At 37.8% G+C, this 23,714-nt stretch overlaps 1 protein-coding gene across 3 annotated transcripts in view; it reads right to left on the bottom strand.

Annotated features, from left to right (window-relative positions):
* The window catches only part of SBF2 (SET binding factor 2), a 361,888-nt gene that overhangs the window by 139,216 nt on the left and 198,958 nt on the right, over positions 1–23,714 (bottom strand). For 2 of the 3 annotated variants that reach the window (XM_081099093.1, XM_081099094.1), the window contains exons 13-16: positions 21,828–21,926; positions 10,978–11,182; positions 8,702–8,811; positions 6,954–7,103 (exon numbers count right to left, since the gene is read on the bottom strand). In XM_081099093.1, the coding sequence (XP_080955219.1) occupies positions 6,954–7,103; positions 8,702–8,811; positions 10,978–11,182; positions 21,828–21,926 (564 nt within the window). Of the gene's footprint in view, positions 1–6,953; positions 7,104–8,701; positions 8,812–10,977; positions 11,183–21,823; positions 21,927–23,714 lie in introns of all 3 variants that reach the window. The other variant, XR_013996414.1, reaches the window with a different exon arrangement.

The following is a 23,714-nucleotide window of genomic DNA, read 5'->3' as shown; positions in this document are numbered from 1 at the left end:
TGGTGTCTTTGTCAAAAATCCCCAAAATGTGGGTCCATTTCTGGGTTCTCTTTCCCACTGATGTATATATTGATGCTATGACAGTACCATACCGTCTTGAATACAGCAGGTTTGTAAACCAGTCCTTTAAAAATTTATCTTGACATTGAAAGAACCTGAAAAACATAATAGCCCCTTGGCAGTACTCATGCTCCATTTCATTTTCCCTTGAGGACAGGAAAGACAGAACAACTTCAAGATCACGAAAAGCAAAAATTACTAAAGTTTTTGAATCACTACCTAAAATCAGTTTATTTAAAGTTTCTTTTTAAAACAACAACACAGATGTTTGGCCTCTCTGCCTTGAAACTATGTTTTTGTAAAAAATGTTCAGAATGTCATGTTAAATCCCCACAAGTAATGTTGTGGCAACAGGAACACAAATACTAATAAATCCCAAATTGGTAATAAATAACTCATTGAAATGAGAATACCACATGTGAGCCTATTTATAACTCAGAAGAGACTTTCTATAATGTTAAACAACCCCTGTCCTGGGATGAAGATGGAATCTAGTTTTACGTATTTATGAAATACTGATATATTAAGTGCCCATCAGTCCAGATGTATTTGAGGGAAGCAAAAAAAATCCATATCTTATTTTTTTTTAGACGGATACGTATTCAAAGAAAAATATTTGTAGCCCAAGGTAAATGGCTATTTTACAAGTGAGTTACTAACTAGTATATGCTAAAATTAAGTTTAGAGAAAGCCTTAAAACTTGGTTCTTCAGTTAATAAACAACACAGAAAGTACTAATGGGAGAAAGCTCCCTAACACAATTTTTGTAGTTTTATCACCAATTAGTATAGGGAATCAGGAATCACCTAACTTTAGGGCTTCTAGAGACCTTGACCTATTCATCACATTCCTTTGTTCTCTATAACAACAGTACCAAAGTAACAGTAACGAAGTAACAAGAGACATGTGGCTTTTTTAGGGCACATTTATTGTGTTGTGCTCTTCTCGTAAGGGTGCTTGATAATTTCCTTCCTACAAAAATTAGAATCTTTTTTTTTTAAATATATTTTATTGATTTTTTACAGAGAGGAAGGGAGAGAGAGAGTTAGAAACATCGATGAGAGAGAAACATCGATCAGCTGCCTCCTGCACATCTCCCACTGGGGACGTGCCCGCAACTCAGGCACACGCCCTTGACCAGAATCGAACCCGGGACCCCTCAGTCCGCAGGCCGACGCTCTATCCACCGAGCCAAACCGGTTTCGGCTAGAATCTTTTTTTTAAAAAATATATAAAATAGATGCATATGTTTTATATAATTTAATTATGCTTGTATATGTATGTTTGTGTGTGTTTCCAGCTGAGAAAGATTTAAATTGGAAGACAAAACTTCTAATCCATAGGCCAGAGATAACCACTTAAGTTGTTAAGAATTTTAGTATGATATATATGTATAATTTTAGGTCAAAAATAAAATTATATTGTATTTACCTTATGTAACTTCCTTTTTGCCCACCTAGTAGTGTAAAATAGAAAATTTTTAATATAGGTATATATACACCTCTTTCTATTTAATAGTTGAATAGTATTCCAAAGAAGAGCTGTACCACAATTAAATTAATAAATATCAATGGTAAACATTTAGGTTGTTTTCAATTTTTGTTATCATAAACTGTTATAGCTAGTCTCACAAGAGTAAGGCTGTATTTCCAGTAAAGATGAATCATCTTTTATCTTGTCAATTTGCTTAAACAATCTACAAAGTGCTTATTATAAGATTACATTTTTAATACTAGGTTTTAAGTTAGAATTTCTGAAAAAGTTATCTTTTGAAATGTGTTTGAAAAAATAAATATACCCTGCAAAATAAGCTAGTAGCAGTGCCTTATACATTAATGTGTATAAGTTATAAAGAAGACTGATACAATGAACTCCCATATACCTAGTAAGAAGTAGGTAATAGAATATTGCCATTACCCTTGCAGATCTCTATGCTCACTGCCCTTCCTTTCTGTCCCCCAGAGGTAATGTTCTTGAATAACTTGTTTATTATTCCCTTGATTTTCTCCCCACCCCCCAGCTTTGTTAAGGCAAAATTGACAAATAAAATTGTGGTATATAATGTGATGATTTAATACACATATACATCAGTTTTACCACATATTGTAGTCCTAAATTAAATATCCCCAGATGTTACATGTTTTTAACTTTATACCAGTGGAACCATGTTGTAATTGAATTGCCTTTTAATTTTTGCACAAAATTATCTTAAGATTCACACACATTGTTCCTTGTAGGTATAATTCATTCATTTCCATAGTTAAATAATATTCTAATATAATGAGATGACATAATTTATTTATCTATTCTATTGCTGGTTGGGATCTGAGTTGTATCCAAAAATAAAATGATTTTGTGCATGTGTATGTGTATGAGGGGAAGAGCTCCTCTACAAGTGGAATCACTGATCACAGAATATATTCATATTCAGCTTCATAGGAAAATGGCAAACTATCTTGTTTCTTGTTATCTTATATCTTACTAGAGGCCCGGTGCACAAAAATTTGTGCACTCGGGGGGAAGGAGGGGTCCTCAGCCCGGCCTGTGCCCTCTTGCAGTCTGGGACCCCTCGGGAGATAATGACCTGCTGGCTTAGGCCCGCTCCCGGGTGGCAGAGGGCAGGCCCAAACCCTAGGTGCAGCCCCTGGTCAGGCTCAGAGCAGGGCTGATTGGGGAGTTGGGGCGCCACCCCTGTGATGCACAGAGCAGGGTGGATCGGGAAGTTGCGATGCCACCCTCAGTCACGCTCAGGGTAGGGCCTATTGGGGGGTTGGGGCACCGCCCCCTGTCACACTCAAGGCAGGGTCGATGGGCAGGTTGCGGCACCACCCCATCACGCACAGAGCAGGGCCAATCCGGGGGTGGGGGAGCTCCCCCCTGTCACTCACAGAGCAGGGCCCATCAGGGGGGTTGGGGCTCCGTACCCTGTCACACACAGAGCAGGGTCGATCAGGGGGTTGGGGACCTGTCACGCACAGAGCAGGGCCCATCAGGGGGTTGGGGAGCTCCCCCCTGTCATGCACAGAGCAGGGCGGATCAGGGGGTTGGGGCGCCACACCGTGTCACACTCAGGGCAGGGCCGATGGGGAGGTTATGGCTCTACCCCGTAAAACACAGAGCAAGGCCCGTGGGGGGCGGCTGGGGCATCGCCCTCTATCACCCACAGAGCAGGGCCGATCAGGGGGTTGGGGCGCCGCCACTGTCACACTCAGGGCAGGGCTGATGGGGAGGTTATGGCTCTACCCCATCACACACAGAGCAGGGCCCATGGCGGGGGGGCGGGAGGGGGGGGAGGTTGGGGCGCCGCACCCTGTCATACACAGAGCAGGGCCGATCAGGGGGTTGGGGCGCCGCACCCTGTCATACACAGAGCAGGGCCGATCAGGGGGTTGGGGTGCCACACACTGTCATACACAGAGCTGCAGGGCGATCAGGGGGTTGGGGAGCTCCCCCCTATCAGGCACAGAGCAGGGCTGATCCGGGGGTTGGGCGCCTTCCCCTGTCACGAACAGAGCAGGGCGGATAGGGAGGTTGTGGGCCCGCCCTCTGTCACACACAGAGCCGCAGGGCGATCAGGGGGTTTGGGCGCTGCCCCCTGTCACGCTAATCCCGGTGCCGGGAGGCCTCGCGGCTCTGCTGATCCCGGTGCTGGGAGGCATATTACCCTTTTACTATATAGGATAGAGGCCTGGTGCACGGGTAGGGGCCGGATGGTTTGACCTGAAGGGTGTCCCGGATCAGGGTGCGGGTCCCCACTCTGGTGCCTGGCCAGCCTGGGTGAGGGGATGATGGCTGTTTGCAGCTGGTCACACACTCTTCAGGGTGGGGGTCCCCACTGGGGTGCCTGGCCAATCTGGGTGAGGGACTGAGGCCTTTTTCAGGCTGGCGGGTGACTGAAGCTCCCAACCGCTCCTTTTTTTCTTTTTCTTTTTTAATTCTGGGCCAGCTTTAGCTCTGAGGCTTGTCTCCAGCTCTGAGGCTTCCACTGCTGAAAGCAGGTTTCTGGCCTTTGTTTACTTTCTGTATTTGAAACAATGTTGCGATCCTGCTGGCTGAACCCCGCGGACTAAAGCAGGTTTCTGGGGTTTTGTTTAGCTTCTATATTTGTAACATAGTTGCTTAGAGTTGCAGCTCAGAGGCCGGCAGCGGCAGGTGGGGAATGTTGGAGTCCTCCGTCACTGAAGCAAGCAAGCCTCATTTTCGCTTTAAGCTGCCTGGCTGCCGGCCGCCATCTTGGCTGGCAGTTAATTTGCATATTGCCCTGATTAGCCCATGGGAAGGGTAGCAGTTGTACGCTAATTACCATGTTTCTCTTTTATTAGATAGGAGGATTACATTTTCTAAAGTGATTATAGCACTTTACACTCTAACCAACAGAGTTTACATGTTCCATTTGTTCCATTAATACTTGATATTATTAGATTTTTAAGTTATTACAAAATAGTTTATAAAAGGCTATCACATTGTGGTTTTAATTTACATTTTTCCAATCATTGACCTAGATCACCTTTTCTTTTTTTAAGATAATCTTTTTTATATACATAATCCAAATAGGTTTCCTTTTCTCTGAAATACTTCTTTAGATTTCGCCCATTTAGAATGTGAATTGTCTATGTCCTATTGATTTGTGAATATTTTTAATGATCTCGGTACTAACCTGTTGACACATGCTGTGCAAACACCTCTCACTCTGAGATTTGCATTTTCACTCTCTTTCTGGTGTTTAAAAAATATACTTTTATTGATTTCAGAAAGGAAGGAGAGGGAGATCGAAACATCATGATGAAAAAGAATCTTTGATTGGCTGCCTCCTGCACACCCCACACTAGGTATCGAGCCCACACCCAGGCATGTGCCCTGACCAAGAAAAGAACTGTAACCTCCTGGTTCATAGGTTGATGTTCAACCACTAAGCCACACCAACTGGGCTCTTTATGATATTTTTTAATGAACAAAAGTTCTTTATTTTAATACAGTCACATTTATTAATCTTTTCTTTTAAGATCAACACTATTTGTCACTTGTTTGAGAAATATCTCCCCACCCCAAAGTCATAAAGAGATCTACTTTATTCTGTTTGAAAATTGTATAGGTTGGCTTTCATATTTAAGTCTTTAATAGACATGAAACTGACTTTAGTGTATAGTGTGAGGTATCTGTAAATTTTTTATATATGTCGTATATTATGAGTACATGGTCACTTAATTGTTCTGGCATTATTTACTGAATTTTTCATTTTGCCACTAATGTGAAATGTCAACTTTGTCATTAATCATGTTTCTATATACATGTACATCTGTTTATGAACTCTATGTTCTGTTCTATTGGTCAATTCATTTATGATTGTCCAGTACCACACACACTGTCTTAATTACTACAATCTTAAGCTAATTAAAAAAATTAAAAAGTTTTATTAAGGTATACTTGACAAATAAATCGTAAGATATTTAAGGTGTTGATCATGGCGATTTGCTACAGGTATACATCCTGAAAGGATTCCCACAACTGAGTTAATTAACACATCTATCACCTCACATATTTATTTTTTTTGGGGGGTGCAAATATTTAAGTTCTCTTCTCTTAGAAAATTTCAATTATATAATGCAGTGTTATCAACTACAATCAGCAGATTTTATAGATTCTCAGGGCCTCGCTCATCTTATAGCTAAAAGTTTGCATCTGTTTCTAAAAGTTTGACATTTTGCCATACTTTGTTGTTCTATTAGGAGTGTATTGGTAATTCTTAGGGTTTTGCTCTTAGGTTGGGATTTTTCTCTTTTTAATATATTTTTATTGATTTCAGAGAGGAAGGGAGAAGGAGAGACAGAAACATCAATGATGAAAGAGAATCACTGATCGGCTGCCTCCTGCATGCCCCTCACTGGGGATGGAGTTTGCAACCTGGAAATGTGCCCTGATTGGGAATCAAACCATGACCTCCAGCTTCACAGGTCAATGCTCAACCACTGAGCCAAGGTGGATGAGCTCCAGTTGGGATTTTGATGGGAACTGCAGTGACTCTTCTTTTGAGAAAAACTGATTGTAATAATATTGAATCTTCCAGTCTATGTACATAATGTTCCATTTTTTAGGTCTTCTTTCATCCATTAATTAATATACTTAATTTTATTATTAATTATGCCCTGCAATTATCACTTTCCAGAATTTAACATGCATTTTGTTTAGATTGTCTTGAGTCCCACAGCTAGTCTTTAAAATCTTAATATTTAATTACATTTATTACATTTTTCCTGCTTGTGGAAAAAGTTTGAGAGGGTTTTGCATCACTTGCAAAGAATATGATGCCAATGTCACAGACTATCTAACAAGCAAGTCAGGATGGGGAAACCAGATTATTTGCTCCTGCTAATTATGTCTTTATGATTTTGTGGAAAGTTTATCTCTGTAAATTCATACACATCTTTTGAAGCCAATTAGAAATACATTTTTGTGCTTCACACACACAAAGTGCTTAGTAAATACTTAACTAATTCATTTATCATTTGGATTATTGACTATTCATTGCCCTCTGCTTTAATAGTATAATTGAAAACTGTCTAAAAAGGGCATGAATATACACATCAAGTAAAATATAACCAAATATTTTCAAGATGGATGTTTGGTTTCAGAAAGCTTGCTTATAAAACCAATAAGATGACCTAGTGTTTTGTTTTTTGTTGTTTTTTTTTCAAGAGAAAACAAAGAATAAAAGACTCTCAATATTTATGCCAAGTAATAAATGAGAGTTTCTGTCAGAAATGGGATGGATATTGGCTCTTCATCCTATAAGCTGAGGAAGGCTCAAGACTTGATCTATCAGCAATAACTGAATTTCTGGGAAAAAGAAAAGTATTCACAAGTAAGAAAAATAATCTAAAAAGACTAAAAGTTACCTGCAGAGTACAGTTCATCATCCTTATTATGTAGTCAAACTGCTGATGGTCTAGTATTGCCCGGTTTTGCTGGACATGCAAACCCAGCTCGTCAGTGAGACACTGTCTTGCTGCCTTTCCTTTAAGGGCTCTCAATGCGGCAGGAAGGGTCTGAGGACAAGAGAGGCAAACGTGAACGACAGGCACCAATGGGAAAATAAATTGTAATCTCACTGAAAGTTCAAGTGCATCCTGTAAGACACTTAACAGTTATCAGAAATTAAACTCCTGGAAAAGAGCAGCTTCACTACTGAGGACAACTATAAAATACAGGATTTTTAGTTATTTTTATGTATAAGCATGAAAAATAAGCAGAATTAGTTTATGTGTAATTAAAACACAAACATGAACTACACTTAAAAAAACTCATCAAAACTCTAGTCACCAGATCACTTCTTTCAATAACCGGCCATGTCTCCATAGCAAGAATAAAAAGGAAAATTAAAATGACAAGAAATACAGGTGATTTGCTACTTTTAAACTGGGCAGCAATTTAATCACTAGTTTTAATTTTTGACTGGAAAATTCTACAATCTCTTCTCAATACAACATCATAATAAAAAAAAGAGAAAAGACTCAGAGCAACAAATAGATATCTTTAGGTTTATTCATTAAAAATCATCATTTCACTACTCATTAGAATGCCTCTGCCAGTTCACCACGCAAAGCCTAGTAAATATACTTTACATAAAATAAGAATAGCTTTATGAATAAAGGAGCAAATAAGAAGGGAAGAAGCCTGAGAGTAGGAGGGCATGGGATTTTTAGAGGCAGGTATAAGAAACAGGATGGGACAGCTGGAAGCAAGAGAACAAAAGAAAGTCTAACACTTCAGCCATAGGAAAAAAGGAAAACTAAACAACCTCAAAACAGAAAGAGGCGTGGGGTCATTTGTTGTAACGGTCAAAACCTTACCTGCTTTACTAGCCCTTTGTAACAGATGTTCAGAACTATGATGAATCACTAAGAAAAGGTTACATTATGTTTACCGTGTTTTATTAAAGAAGGCAAGAAAATCTGCTTTAACGAGGCACATTTAAGTTGAATACCACTTATCCAACCGGATTCTTTGCCAGAAATATAATTATATTTAAAATGTTAATCATGTATGGTATCAGATGGATAATAGACTTATCAGGGTAATCACTTTGTAAGTTACAGAAATGTCTAATCACTATGTTTTACACCTGAAACTAATGTAATATTGTGTGTGAACTGTAATTGAAAAATTAAAATGTTAAGTTCCTAGGTAATATGCCAAAATAGAATTTAGTGAACAATGTTAAAAGTTTGAGGGAAACAATGACTTTCAATATTTGTCTGGTAGCCATGTAATTAGGCTTGGCTAAGATTTTACAGTCTCCAGGGGTGGGAAAACTTTTTGACTCGAGGGCCACAATGGGTTCTTAAACTGGACCGGAGGGCCGGAACAAAAGAATGGATGGAGTGTTTGTGTGAACTAATATAAATTCAAAGTAAACATCATTACATAAAAGGGTACGGTCTTTTTTTTTTTTTAGCTTTATTCATTTCAAACGGGCCGGATCCGGCCCGCGGGCCGTAGTTTGCCCACAGCTGGCCTAGACACTATTCATCAAAACACTTGATAAAGAAAAAGGATGAAATTAGAGAGGTCAGTTAGCAAGTTAAACATGTAAATCTGAAAGGGAAATGATGAATTACACGTGGCAAAGATAGCATTTTATTACCTTTTCAGTCTCCAATGTTTTATTTTCAAATATGAATGAGATGCAGTTTCTAACAACTTCCAATCTCTGTGCACTGTTGAAAACTGTTTTCACCTTATCCATGATCGAAACTAGTAAAGGAATATAAAGAAAACAAGTAAATTAAACTCCCCTGGCAATTACAAAAGCAAGGGGAAGAGTACTGGTTTAAGCTTATATGACTAACTGTTTTCATGACTGACACTTAGAATTATTTGTTTCCCTTGTTACATGGCAGAGAAGGTATTCCATTTCATTATTTTGATTATATTTTCACATTTTAAAGTGTCAGGCTAGTCAATGGCTTATTAAGGATAATTTCACAGGAAAGATTCCAATGATACACTTAACTCATGCAAATCAATTAATATTTCATAGTAAAAATCACAGTAGGCAAAAGTAAACATCTATTTTAACTTTAATTGTAAACAACCTGATATGTGTTTGGGATACAAGATCATGACAAAAATAGCTACTGTAAGAGAATTACTAATGAAAAAAAGAGTTGATATTTCTATGATATTACCAAAGAAAAACCACATGCCCCCTAAAATTAGATTCTCAGAATGGGAAAGAATATTTGCAAATCATGTATCTGATAAAGGACTTGTATAAAGAATATACAGAGAACACTTAACTCAGTAATAAAAAGACAAATAGCCCAATTAAAAAATGGGCCAAGGATCTGAACAGACATCTGTCCAGAGAAGATATAATAATGGCCAATAAGCAAATGAAAAGATGCTCTGCATCATTAGCGAATGTGGAGAAACTGGAACACCCATACATTGCTGGTGGGAATGTTAAATGGGACAGCTGTTTTGGAACACAATCTGGCAGTTCTTCAAAACGTTGAACACAGACTTATATGAAACAATTCCACACCTAGGTATATACCTAAGAGAACTGAAGAGATATGTCCACACAAAAACATACACATGAATGCTCACAGCAGCATTACTAATAGTAGCAAAAGGAGAAATAATCAAATATCCATCAACTGATGAATGAATAACAAAATGTGACATACAGATGGTCCTCAACTTAGGACAATGGTTCAAGTTATGGTTTTCAACTTGATGATGGTGCAAAAGCAGTGAGCATTCAGTAGAAACTGTACTTCAAATTCTGAATTTTTACCGTTCCCAAGCTAGCTATGTGTGGTAGGATACTCTCTCCCAATGCTGGGTAGTGGCAGTGAGCCACAGTGATCATGAGGGTAAACAACCAATACTCTACAGGGTACTCTGTTGCCAGTGGTTTTTGGATGCTGTGTTTCTCAGCATGTTTAAGGTAGGCTAGGTTAATATGATGGTCAATAGGCTAGGGGTATTAAATGCATTTTTAAAAAAGATTTTTTATTGATTTTTTAGAGAGAAAGAGAGGCAAGGAGAGAAAGAGGGAGAGGGAGAGGGAGAGGGAGAGGGAGAGGGAGAGGGAGAGGGATAGGGAGAAATGTCAATGTGAGGGTGAAACATCAACAGGCTGCCTCCTGAACATCACATCTCAGAGATCAAGTCCACAACCAGGCATGTGCCCTGACTAGGAATTGAACTGGCAACCTTTCAGTGTATGGAATAACACCCAACCAACTGAGCCACACTGGCCAGGGCTTAAAGGCATTTTTAGCTTATGATATTTTAAACTTAAGATGGATTTTTCAGGATGTAATCCCATTTGTAAGTCCAGGAGCATCTGTATAGCCATAGAATGGAATAATATTCAGCCATAAAAACAGTGAAGCACTGACACATGTGATGTGGATAAACTGAAAATATTATGATAAATGAAAGAAGCCAGTCACAAAAAAGATCACATGCTATAGAACTCCATTTATATAAAATGTCCAGAATAGGCAAATCTATAAAGACAGGAAGTAGATTATTGCCTAAAGCTAGGGAAGGAGTGATTTTTAGGGGAAAATTATACCCTGCTAATGGGCATGGGTACATCTATTTGAGATAATGAAAATGTTCTGAAGTTAGAGAAAATGGTTATGACTCTGTGAATATACTAAAAGCCACTAAACTGTACACGTTAAATGGGTGAGTTTTATGTATGTGAATTATATCTTGATACAGCTATTTTAAAAAAGGATTCTATAGTAGTGGCAGTTAGATGAATGGCTACCCTTTGTGAGAGGCAGTAAATGGAACAGTACTTCTGGGTGTTGGGAGTGCTCTGATTCCGGCTACTTGAGTTTTTGTGTCTTCTGTCTTCATAAGAAGTTACTTTTAAACACACAGAGAAATACATACCAACAGGTGGACCTGCTGGCACAACACACTTCTTGTCCAGTCGTGAAGCAGGAGGTGCATTCTGGTTCTTAGCAAGATTCTCCTGTATCAATTCCTGTACCCGGGTTTCATTAATCTTTGGGAAAGGAAGAATATGAACTCGCAAGTGGGATCCTTCTGTGGGGCGTGGAACTTTTTGAAATGCCATATGAGGGTTTGGGTTCTCCTGCAATATCAAACACAGGTAAGATTATGCAGAAGTTAAAATAACGGCAGACTGTCAGGAAGGGAGTGGGAGCGGAGAGGGAACAAGCTGCAGTCAGATGAGTACCTGTACACTCAGATACATGCCATAGAACAGAGCCCCAGAGTCTTACTTCAGCAGCATCAGAAACAGCTGACCCCCCTCCTTCCCCTTTCATGAACATGTTTTCACTTGATTTCTAGGTCTTCTTGCTATGTCTTTATTTTTTATCTCCCTAATCTCTTAACTATGTGACTATCCCAGGGCTCAGACCTTGGGCTTCTCTTCTATTTATACTTACTTCCTTGGTGATAATTTCCAGCTTCATATCTTTAAGCCACAAAAACACCAAGAACTCACAGATTTTTATCTCCACCTGAGCTTTCTCTTGAACTCCATGCCCATATATTCAATATAAGTATTTCCATCTGGATTTAAATATCATCTTATATGTCCAAAATGGAGCAGTTAATCTCCACCTTTCCAAATCTGTTTTCTGCAGTCTCACCTCTTCCGTATATGGCATGTTTATTTTTCCAATTACTCAGGTGAAAAGCTGAGTCACCTTAATGCCTTTCTGTAACACCCAATTATCCATTCCTCTGCAAACCTCTGGACGCTGCCTTTAAGCATGTCTAAATCTGACCACTTTCCAACACCTTGGGTCAAGCCAACATCTCTCCTCTACTACAGAACCACGTCTCCTCACGGGCCTCCCTGCTCCCACCATTGCTCCCTCGGCTGCTCCATTCTTAACACCACAGACAGAATGAACCAAAGTTAAATCACCACCAACCACTCTGTTCGATCAAATAGCTCTTTATCTCACTCAGAGTAAAACCCAAAGTTTCCACAATAATTTACAAGGCCCCACAAGATCTGACTTTTCTATGCGACCATGTCCTACTACTGTCTCTTCCTTCATTCTGCTTGACATTCAGGCCTTCTTGATCCTGACCCAAGGCCTTTGCATTTAACTCCCACCTCTTCGGAATGCCTGTTCCCCCCCGATTTACTGAACCCTCTCTCCCTTTCTGCAGTTCTTTCCTCAAATGCCACCTTTCTTGGCCACCCTATGTAACTTTATCTCCCCAACACACACCCTGGCCCCTTATTATATTTTCCTCCTTAGCACCTATCCACCTTCTCACATACTCTAAATCTTATTTAACTTGACTGTCTATCCTTCTCTCAGTAACATGAAGCTCCACAAGGGCAGACTTTTCAGTCAATTAAAAAAACTTTTTATCCTCTCCATCTAGAGATTGCCTGGCATGTAGCAGGCACCCTAAGCTATCTCCTACTGTATCCTAACAAACGGGATACAATGTTGAGCACATATTAGGATTGTCATAATTAAATTAAATGTGTCATGGATTTTGATCCAGTCACCTAGTTAAGTAGGATTATATTTCAAATACTACAGGCAGAGTGAAATCCACCTCTTTGTCAAGTTCTCTAGGGGAGGCTGCTTTACAACCATTTTGAGACGAATTCTAGCATTTATTATCCTTTGTAACCAGAAAATTCCTTCTCCCCCAAAAGAACCTATATTATTCATGTTGTAGATTAAGGTCATCACTACCCTATGCATTTTCTGACAGTTAAAATGGCCACTGCCATCGTGTATTAGAGTTGCTCCCCACAATTCTTTTTGGTTATTTGGCCCAGACCCAGAAAAAAGAAAGGTTGGGCCACAGCAGATGATGTAGGAAGCACATCTCAGCAATACAATGGAGATAATATTCCTTTAAAGTGTCACAAAGCCTCGGTCCCCTTTTTTGCTCTGCTCACTATGTAATACTGGATAAGTAACTCTGCCTCAGGTACACACTCATGCTTCTTTAAAAGGTTCCTGAGAAGTTGAAATTAGATAGAAAACTTGTTCTGGCCAGAGCAGCCCTCATACACACTTTGTATTCCCCACCTTATGTCATTAACAAGGACAGGGAAGAATAAATACGTAAATTCCTACGCCAAGACTTCATGATCACCACTTTCCAAACTATATGGTGACATATTCCTGTTCTAAAATTATTCCTGGATTAACACCAACATCACTGGACTATAGTTTATAAAATGGCCCTTTTCAAATAGTATATTTGTTTTTCTCTGTTCTTTAGGCCCAAGTCTAAGGTATGTTTTCAAAAGTTATACATATAAATTTTCTAAAATCCCTTGGAAAGATACTTTTTTCAGGATGGGGAGGTAATTCACATGCATTTTAAGGTTTAAATCAGAATTATTTAAAATATAGTCTTCACTACTTTTGTTACTATTGACACTTTTTTTTATAATAAAAATTAAGACTTTAAATATATTTTCCATGTTGTAATATTCACTTAAACAAAGTAAGAAACATGAAAAAATTAAAGTAGAAATCTTAGTAATGTCAGATTTTCTAGCTATATTTTATCTTTTCCTCTTTTCCTATATGTGCTTATACCTTGCTCCAAAAATGACTTAAGGTGGGTTAAAAAAAGGATACACATATTGCTCAAAATTCTATAATGTGCTAAGTTCATACTAAACTTTATAAGGCAGAACTAAGATCCAAAAATAGTCAAGGCTATTCTGAAGAAGAGTAAGTAGGGAAATAAAACTTTCTGGATATCAAAACTCTTAAATCTTTAATAACATAGTATGTCAATTGGTATTAATAAAGGGCTTAAAAAACTAATGGAATAGAGAGCCCAGAAATAGGACTATATGTGAAAACATGATAGAGATAGGAGGCACTATAATTCAGAGGGAAAGACTGGACAATTCAATGAGAGAGGGAGTATAAGAAGTACTTTTAATTCATGGTCTCTGATGTTGGACCACCTGGGTCAAATCCCAGTTTAGCACTGTGATGCAGTGCAGTTTATTTTAGTTCCCTCATCTGTAATGAAGATAATAATATGGTACCTACTTCATAAGGTTCTTGTGAGGATAGAATGAGTTGTCAAAGAAAAGCTTTTAGAACGAACACATGCATGTGCACATACACACACACACACACTTCCCCAGAATAATTCTGAAAGTCTAGGACACATTCATTTGAATAAATATTTATTCACTGCATATTCTCTGGCATGACACCAGGCCTCTAAAATCTTTTCCCCCAAATTCACATATCACCAGCTACTTGTATTCTAGCAGCAATAAAAATAGTACTAAAAAGCAGTTTAAATAGAAATCACTAATTAAAGAAAAGCTATTGCTTTTAGTCATTAATAGTGTTTTTTTTCTCATAAGCAATTTGAAATATTATAAAACAAATCCATACACAATTCAGAATAACAAGCATGTTTTAAAGCAAAGTTCAAAGATGAGGCTATCCTGTAATTGAATAGACAGTCTACATAAAAATTCAGGCAATGGGTTAAAGTTACTGAATTATAATATATATTCAATTGTGCTTAAAAGATTTAAAAAAGGCTCATGCCCCCAAATCTAGCATGTTTTGGTTTTCTGGCTGCTGTGTCTGTGCATTGCTGCCCCCTAATGGTCAGTGTGGTAAATATAAAGGACTATATTCACCACCTTATGCCCGGCTTTGTCACATTAGGACTTCTGAGAAGACAGCAGAAATGATGGGAAGTTTAAGGGTCATTGAATGCTACATATTAGAAACATCTGCTCTTACTCAAAACTCCAAATGCAAGTGGGCAAGTCCCTTGAAGATTACTGAGCTCATTAAAAACTGCAGCCTAATTTTGTGTTGAAACAATGAAATTCATTATTTTCCAATAGAACAAAAAAGCAGCCAAGTTGTCAGTTTTAATTGCAGGGAAATGCAAATGAAAAGTAATAATCAAGGAGTTACACAACTGAGCATATATAGTGAACATGGTAACAATTTTGTCCAAAGCATCCATGATGAACTGCCCAAGAAAGCTGGCAAATGCACTACCGCTTAGAGGGAATTTTGAAGTTGGATAATGATTTTCAAGGAATGTTTCCATAATCCTGCTGTAAGGGCATATGATAGTAATGGGAAGTACGATTTTCTCAGACTTGAAAAATGACATACATACCATCTGGTATGGAAACATGGATTTTTCTCTTTTCTTGTCAAGCTAAATGAGAATATGCCTAGGGCCTAAAGAAAACGAGGCTGAGAACAACTTCAAATAAAAGCACAGCAAAGCAAAGCAAAACAAAAAACCCCAACCCCTACTGGAAATTCAAAGTAGGCAACTACTGCATTGGGGGGAAAATTTCCTCCTACACATTCGTCTCAGCAGTGAATGACAAATCAATGTAACCTTGTTAGAGGTTACCAAGTTTTCCATATTAATTTAGTCATTTAGTAATTATTTAATATGCACCAGTTGTACCTAGAGCTATGTAGGGTAGCAAGTTACACAAATCCTTTTAAATACCACTGAAACCAACACTATCACTGGACTAAGTTAACACTGACAAAATGTAACTAAACATTTTAGAGTTGCCTGGCTGTGAACACAGTACTGATGGAATGAAACATTTTAAATTTCTCATGTTCATAGGCCCGGGGTGGGCAACCCCTGGCATGGGTGCCAAACATGGCATGCCAGTAACTTTTGCTGGCACGCGAAACCCTCTCTTATAATCTTCCATTTACAATTTTTTCTTAATATCGACTTTTTTATTTTTCAGATAAATTCAGTGTTGGTGCATCTTAGATAAATAAATAATTTTACATAACAAGTTATCTTAAAGACCATAGACATGGACTGACGAGAGAGGGGAAGAGCAATTTCTATGCCTCTGCCTTAACTCTCCCTGCCTTCCTAGATCCGACCAGTGTTTTGGTTTCATCCACATATGCTTGTGAATCTTTGTTCTCAGTGATGAATTTTGTTAAGTCTCATAATAGGAGTAGCCTGACGGATGAAAGTAGTAGCTCGTGCATATCTCTGAAGGTCACGAAATATAAACCTGATGTAAAATCTCTGTCATCAGTGATGCAGCAGCAAAAGTCCCACTGATAATATCAAACGGAGTCATAAAGTTTTCTGTTGGACTATCAGTGTACATGTATACATTAAAAAATAAATGTATTTTTCATTATCATATACCATGTTTTTGTCGCTCGAATGAATTTTATTATTTCTTCAAGGTTCTTCACATACATACACCTTAAGAGATATCAAGTAGGAGTAACATGTTCTTGTTCTCAAAAAATTAGGGTTGGCACACAGAAGAATTTTGAGTCAGAGATTTTGCTGGTTTTGGCACGTGCTCACAAAAAGATTGCCCACCCCTGTCATAGGCCTTTCAATGATCATCTAATGGAATTAATGTCTCATCCTTAATACAAATAAATTTGGTGTATGACTTGAATATTTAATGTGCCGGTTGCCTAATACAGGGTTTCTCAACCTGTAGTACACCCTCTCCAGTTGTGACAACCAAAAATGCCAAATTTCTGGGGGGAAGGGATTATCCTTGTTGAGAAGCACTGTTCTAACTCATGATTATAGCTGGAAGCTTCATATTCTAATACAAGTACTATTTTTGTTGTTGCTGTTAATCTTCATCTGAGGATGTTTTTTCCATTAATTCTCAAAGAGAGGAAAGGAGAGGGGGAGGAGAAGAGACAGAGAAAGGGGGGAGAGAGAGAGAGAGAGAGAAGGAAAGAAACTTTGATGTGAGAGACACATTGATTGGTTGCCTCCCACACACACCCTGATGGGGACGGGGATTGAATCTGCAACCCAGGTATGTGCCCCTGACTGGAATCAAACTCAAGACCCTCCAGTTCGAGGATTGACACTATAACCACCACATCAGCCAAGACTAAGACAAGTACTATTTTTATAAGTAATCAGGAAGCATATAGTGACTAGCTAAGAGACCTATATTCTCACTCACCTATTGACATGCAAATTAAAACCATAATAAGATACCACCACACACCTATTCGAATGGCTAAAAACAAAAAACTAAGGATACAAAGTGTTGCTGAAGATAGGGAGCAAATGAAACTGTCATATATTGCTGGAGGAAATGCAAAATGATAGAGACACCAGGGAAGTATCTTAGTTCTTCTTTGATTTCAAAAAGGAAGGGAGAGGGAGAGAGAGATAGAAACATCAATGATGAGAGAGAATCATTGATCAACTGCCTCCTGTATGCCCCACACTGGGGATCTAGCCTGCAACCCGGGCATGTGCCCTGACCGGGAATTGAACCATGACCTCCTGGTTCATAGGTTGATGCTCAACCACTGAGCCACACTGTTTTGGCGCTTAGTTCTTATAGAGTTAATGTTCTGTTACCAGTATGCTACTCCTAAATATTCACTTAAGAGAAGTGAAAAATTATGTACTAGTACATACAAAAACCTATGCAAATGTTTAGGGTGGTTTTATTCATAATTTCCAAAACTGTCCTTCAGTTGGTCAACATATAAAATAAAACTTTGGTACACTCTTGCAATGGCATGCTACTCAACAATAAAAAGGAATTAACAACAGATTTAAGTAGTGACATGGGTGAATCTAAAATGCATTATGCTAAGTGAAAGAAATCAAACTCAAAAAACTATATAATAACATTATGGAAGAGGGAAAAGTACACAGACAGAAATCATATCAGTTGCCAAGAGTTTGGGGTGGTGGGAGAACATGACTATAAGAGCACATTAGGGAAATTTTTGGAGTAAAATAAATAGTCCATGTTCTCACTGTGGTGGTGGTGGTTGTATACTTCACTCATTTGTCAAAACCCATAGAACAGTACATTTAAAAAGGGCAAATTTTACTATGATGAGAATTTATCATTGTAAAGTTGACTTAAAAATGCACAAAGAAACCAGACAGGATGGGGGAAAGAGTATGATTTTTATGCTTTGGGTTGGGACCCTCATTTTCTCATAATAATCTAAACGAGTTGTTTATGTTTTGATTCTTTAAGAGTAAGATGATCACAAGGTTTTACTTCATTCCTATAGCAACAACAAAAACATCCCTTTATGCACAATTAGCAGAGAGTACAGATATCATCCATGTAGACTAAATTTGCCGGTTAGTGAAATTAACTTTCTGCAGAAATATAAAGGGTGTAGATCTTACATGATTTACAATGGCAATTCCTATAGTTGGGATTTGTTCTCCTGTTAGGATTTAAAAACCTATTTGTTTCCATTTTGGGCAATGAAATACTGGTAAAGGACAAATAAAAATCTCATATTATTTTATAAGGAAGTCCAAGTGCTCTCATTTACCCCTTTACTTTTAAGAAAACTGTCAGACAAATTATACCATGTAGCTAATATTTATGTACTACTGCAGATGCAAAACAAGTTAAAAAAAACTGCACTATATAAAACAGTAAAACACATATCCAACTAATTACTCGATGCCGTAAACTGGAAGCTTTATAAAGTTCTTTTCCTGGCCTATTTTAAAATTCTCATTTTGTGTGCAGTTAGTGGTCCTTTATGAGTGTATATCAAGAATCATAGGGATAGAGCGGTAAGTAACTAAATGTGCTGTCATTCAGACATTGAAGATTCTGAAAGCCAAGGTGGGTGGACGCAGTATTGTCAACTGGGCAAGGAAAGAAAAGCTGTAAAAATGTATAGCCAATAATCTTCATGGTATAAACCTTATTAATGCTTACCCAATTTGTCTGTAATGGAGTTATTCCTTTTCTTTCCCTTCATTCCACTTTCCCATTCCCCCCCTCCACCAGTCACCAAATACATTTTTTTAAAATTATTTAGGGAGCTCCAGAAAGTCAAATAGCAGCTAAATCCAGTTACAATTCACCCTACTCACATTTGCTCACATTCCTATAATTCATTCCTACTCACTAAGAAGCAATATAAAGGAGTGGCAAGAAGAAATTGAAAAATTAAGGTCCATTTTTGAGGTATTTCAAAGGGAAGTAAAGGAGAGATGCTAGATACACATATCAAACCTCAGTGCAATAAAGTATTTACAAACATCAGAATGGAACCACCAGGTCCCGATTATAACCCAATAATAAGAAAACAGTCAAATTATATGATTGGCTCTTGCTTACCAGAGGGAATTCTAGAAATTTGATTTAAAAAAGAATACTGGCTAGTTAAAAATGGAAACATCTGGCTGATTTCCCTTGCATTAAAACCATCCTTCCTCCCTCCCCTCAACTTCCTGCATGACTATCGTGCTCTGCTTTCCAACTTTGTCAAGTATTTACTTCAGGAATGTTGGGATCATCAAGGACTTTAAATTCTTAAAACTAGAAAGAGTTATAGAAAGTCTGATGACAATCTATTGGGATATTCTCAAATTCTCACTCATCATGTATCCTCCTCTCAAGGATATTAGGGGAATTATGTACCTAGAAAATGCTGGCAATAGTAGGTGCTGAATAAATACATACTGAATGAATGGAATTAATGAAATGAAATGAAATAGAATTGGATTGTGGGAGGAAAGAAGCCCAATAAGTGCTCAAGAAATGTAGAGTTCATTTGAAGGGCGATTCCATACAGTCCCTCGTGATGACCTCTTTAACAGTGTTAAAGGACAGGGGCTGTTCATGCTTTGCATTCACCTTTAAGAAAACATAAGTAGTAGATATTTTACTGCAGTTTTCTTTTTTGTGTTGGCTTCGTGTTAGCTATGTATCACAAAATTTAAGGTCTAGAATGGCAAGAAAAAATTTATTTCATTTCTGCACTGAAGTGGCTTGGTATACTCCCTAACGCGCATTGTGTACTCAGTCTTGTAACAGGACAAACGTGTGTCAGAAGCCCAGCTCTGGTCACTTACTGGCTATAAAATGTTGCAGTTCTGGAATAGGTTTGCAAAGATCTAAGGAATAAACATTCAGTATTAAAGGAATCAGTCCCAGAGTATTAAACACTGACTCCCAGTTAATGTTTTTTTACTTTTTGAAATATATCAATAAATCATTCCAAGTGGGCAAGGAAAAAGGCTTTCTAATATTCAGTTTCCTCACTTATCAACATCAATATCACTATCTACCTCACAGGGTACAGGGTAACTTCCAAGATCATATGAGCAAGTACGTTAAAGTGCTTTATAAAGAACAAACTATAAAATCAGCCATTGGAAATACCACATTTTTTCCAGTTGAAGATGAGCCAGCCTAATGGAGTGAACGAACACCAACTTAGGAATTGGATAGATAATAATTCCTGAATTTAAAATCTGGATTCAATTACTTAATAGCCATTTACAATCCTGAGCCAATTATCCCCAGTAAATGGGGATAATGACACCTATATCTTACATAACTGATATGAGGATTAGAGGTGATATACTATGTGCTTAATCCCATTCCTGGCATGTTGCTTTAAACACCATTTATTATTACAATAAGCCACTAGAACTGTCTCATGTGTTCATGCTATACATTAGTTGTACACAGCCATCATAAATGGCAAAGACCAGCACAGAACACAAGTTTTCCTTCTGACAGAATTTTCCCCAAGTTCTAGTATACTAATCAAGAAATAGATTAATTACAGTATTGGACATTTATATGTGGAATGTAGGGCATCCACCCAAAGGATACATTTTAAAGTAACTTCAGAAATAAAATTTATAAATAATTGAATAAAGAAACACAATTTGGTTCTCAGATTTTGAAGGGATGTGACTAATAATGACCCAACATCCAAAAAGGTGAACCTATGCAAATAATTAAGTTAAACAATACCAGGATATGGGTCCCACATCCTTCTTAACTATTCTCCTGAAAAATATTTCCACCTTAGCTAGTTTGGCTCAGTGGATAGAGTGTCAGCCTGTGGACTGAAGGGTCCCGAGTTGGGGGCTTGATCCCCAGTGTGGGGTGTGCAGGAGGCAGCTGATCAACGATTCTTTCTCATCATTGATGTTTCTATCTCCCTCCCTCTCCCTTCCTCTCTAGAAAAAAAAAGAAAGATGAAAAAATACTTCCCTCAACTTTCCCCTTACTTTCCTTTTTTCAGTAAAAGGATTTGACTCTGTAAAAGCTTTATAAGCAGAGGAAGGAGTTATAATCATTAGCCATTTTTCCACATGCACATAACCACCCTGTCATGTTATCTTCTTTCTTGGTATCCAAATTATTATTTCACACGTTACCAATGTGAAATATTAATCTTTTACACTTATTGCAATTCTGTTATATGGAGAATATTTTCACCCTTGAGTTTTTATAGTTGGTGACTGGACAATCTGCTGTCTTTTAGCATTTCACGCCCTGTCTGTTCAAAACAATTCAACTCAAATCATTTTCCTGATCCAGTGGACCCTCACTATTAAGCTAAAGCAGAGGACATGGGGCAGTTGTGTCTGAGGTAGTTCTGGTCTCCAATGGGTATAATATTTATGTCTTAAATAAATGCCCAAATTTACTCTTATGAAGATAGAAACCTAAATGAAAATCACAATGAGGGCAAATGACAAATGGAAAATTGTAACTAAGAAGTTTTTATAATGCAATAATTGATAGGAAAATCATTAAAAAAAAAAGATCTATTTTGATGCACAGTAGCAACCGTAATATCTTATTAACTTACCGTCCCAAAGGTCTGAAGTTAGAACAAGAATATAATCACTGGAAAGATGAAGCTTTTCAGTTTCTCAAACAAAATACTTAATTAGCACTTTAAAAATTAATGACTGTCTAAATAAATATACTTACTTACATTTTTGAACAGTTGCTCAGCAAGTTCTCTGACATGCTTTATCATCTTCAGTGGGTTATTTTCTTCAACTTTAATTCGCTCTACTTCAAAAGCTACCAGCTTAAAAAAAGAATGAAATGGCAAAACATCAATTCTAAGATATGCTGAATTAGAAAATTGTGTGATAATTTCATACAATTAGCAAACCAAGAAGCATCCAAAATATATGCTATTACTAAAATAATATTTTAGATTTTTGCTGAGCTTCACCTCTATTCTAGATGCATGGAGTCTATCCAGTCATTGGATGTTCAGTGGTCTCTCCCTGATGAATTAGGGTCCTATTTCCTCTTGGAAAAGTCATTTCTGGAACTTAGAGATCCTTTCATTCTCCAGGCCTCACTTAGATATTTCTCACTTTGAGAAGTGTGGGTGGTCAGAAAGTCACCAAACATGTCCCTAACTCACAAAACACGAACCAAATGTCAGGTCACTCAGATGCTGGTTCCAGTTCTGCTGACAGTGAAATTTAGAAAAAGTCACTAAAACTCCTAAGCTCCAGTTTCTTCATCTCTAATGTTGGATGTAGGAACAAGATGATCTTTAGGCTCCTTCCAGTTCTCAAATTATATAAACTCTAATCCATGTCCCTACTAAAGAAATAGCTGGGAGAACTGAGAGAGAGTGTATATTTGGAGTAGGGAGAAGAGTACTGACAGGAAAAAAATGTGTGAGGAGGAGGGGGTAGATGGATGAATTTTTTAAAAAGGGTATAAGATATTTTCTTCTAGGAACTACTAGATTTACTGGAATAGACAGACATATAAAGCCATGACTTCACCTATTCTAGGCCAGGATTCAGAAAGACTGTCAAACCAGGGCAAACACTTTTCTTTCTAACAGGCCTATTTGATGGAGTGTGGGGATAAGCTGCTTCTCAAAGCTTCATAATCCTGTCATGTGGTAGGCTGCCCAGGCTAAATGAGAACAAGGATCCCTTTCTCAGAAGCACACAACACTTTCCTACAAAAACACATTCTAATGCAAACCAGCTAAGTGGCTAAAGGCGCTGGACAAAAAATTACTTAGGTCTGATGTCTCACTGCTTTTAAGCACTTGACAAGTATACATATGAACTAGTTTTCAAGTAACATCAACAAGATGCCAAAAATCATCACTGCTGGCAGAACCTAGAACAAGATGAACATTAAGAGACGCAATAGGAATCTTGGACAAGGTCCTTGACTTATCATTGTTTCTAATCTAATGTTTCTAACCTAAAGGATATAAAAGCAAATAATACAATATAAGCTGCCAGATGAAGTAAGAGATACAAAATAAAGCTCAATGCAGACTAGTAGACTTCCAATGTACTTTGGGGAGGTGGTGAGATAAGAGCAAAGTATGAAGAATGGACGGTCATGGTCAGACTGAAAGGTAGAGGGAGGGCACTCCAGGCAAGGGAAGGATGTACAAAAATAGTCAGAGGCTGTAGCAAGCAAGTTTTTAAAAAGTAATTAATATGAATTATTAGTTGTGATGAAACTGCCAGAGGGGAGAATTTGGATAGAAAAGAAAGGGGGTATATAAACAAATATTATTTAAAATGCTGCAGAGACTAATAAAATGGAAGAGCTAGAAAAGAGTATGAAGAGCATCCAATTGAACCCCAAAAACATTATGTCTCAATTATTTAGGATCTAAAGCAGCAGTTCTCAACCTGTGGGTCGCGACCATTGGAAAACACATATAGCATATCAGATATTTACATTACGATTCATAACAGTAGCAAAATTATAGTTATGAAGTAGTAAACGAAAATAATTTTATGGTTGGGGGTTACCACAACATGAGGAACTGTATTAAAGGGTTGTGGCATTAGGAAGGTTGAGAACCACTGATCTAAAG

This window comes from Myotis nattereri, assembly GCF_964212035.1.
Source record: "Myotis nattereri genome assembly, chromosome: 9".
Classification (NCBI taxonomy): Eukaryota; Metazoa; Chordata; class Mammalia; order Chiroptera; family Vespertilionidae; genus Myotis; species Myotis nattereri.
Note: the sequence above shows the minus strand (reverse complement) of the source record. Positions and strands in the feature narration are given on the sequence as shown.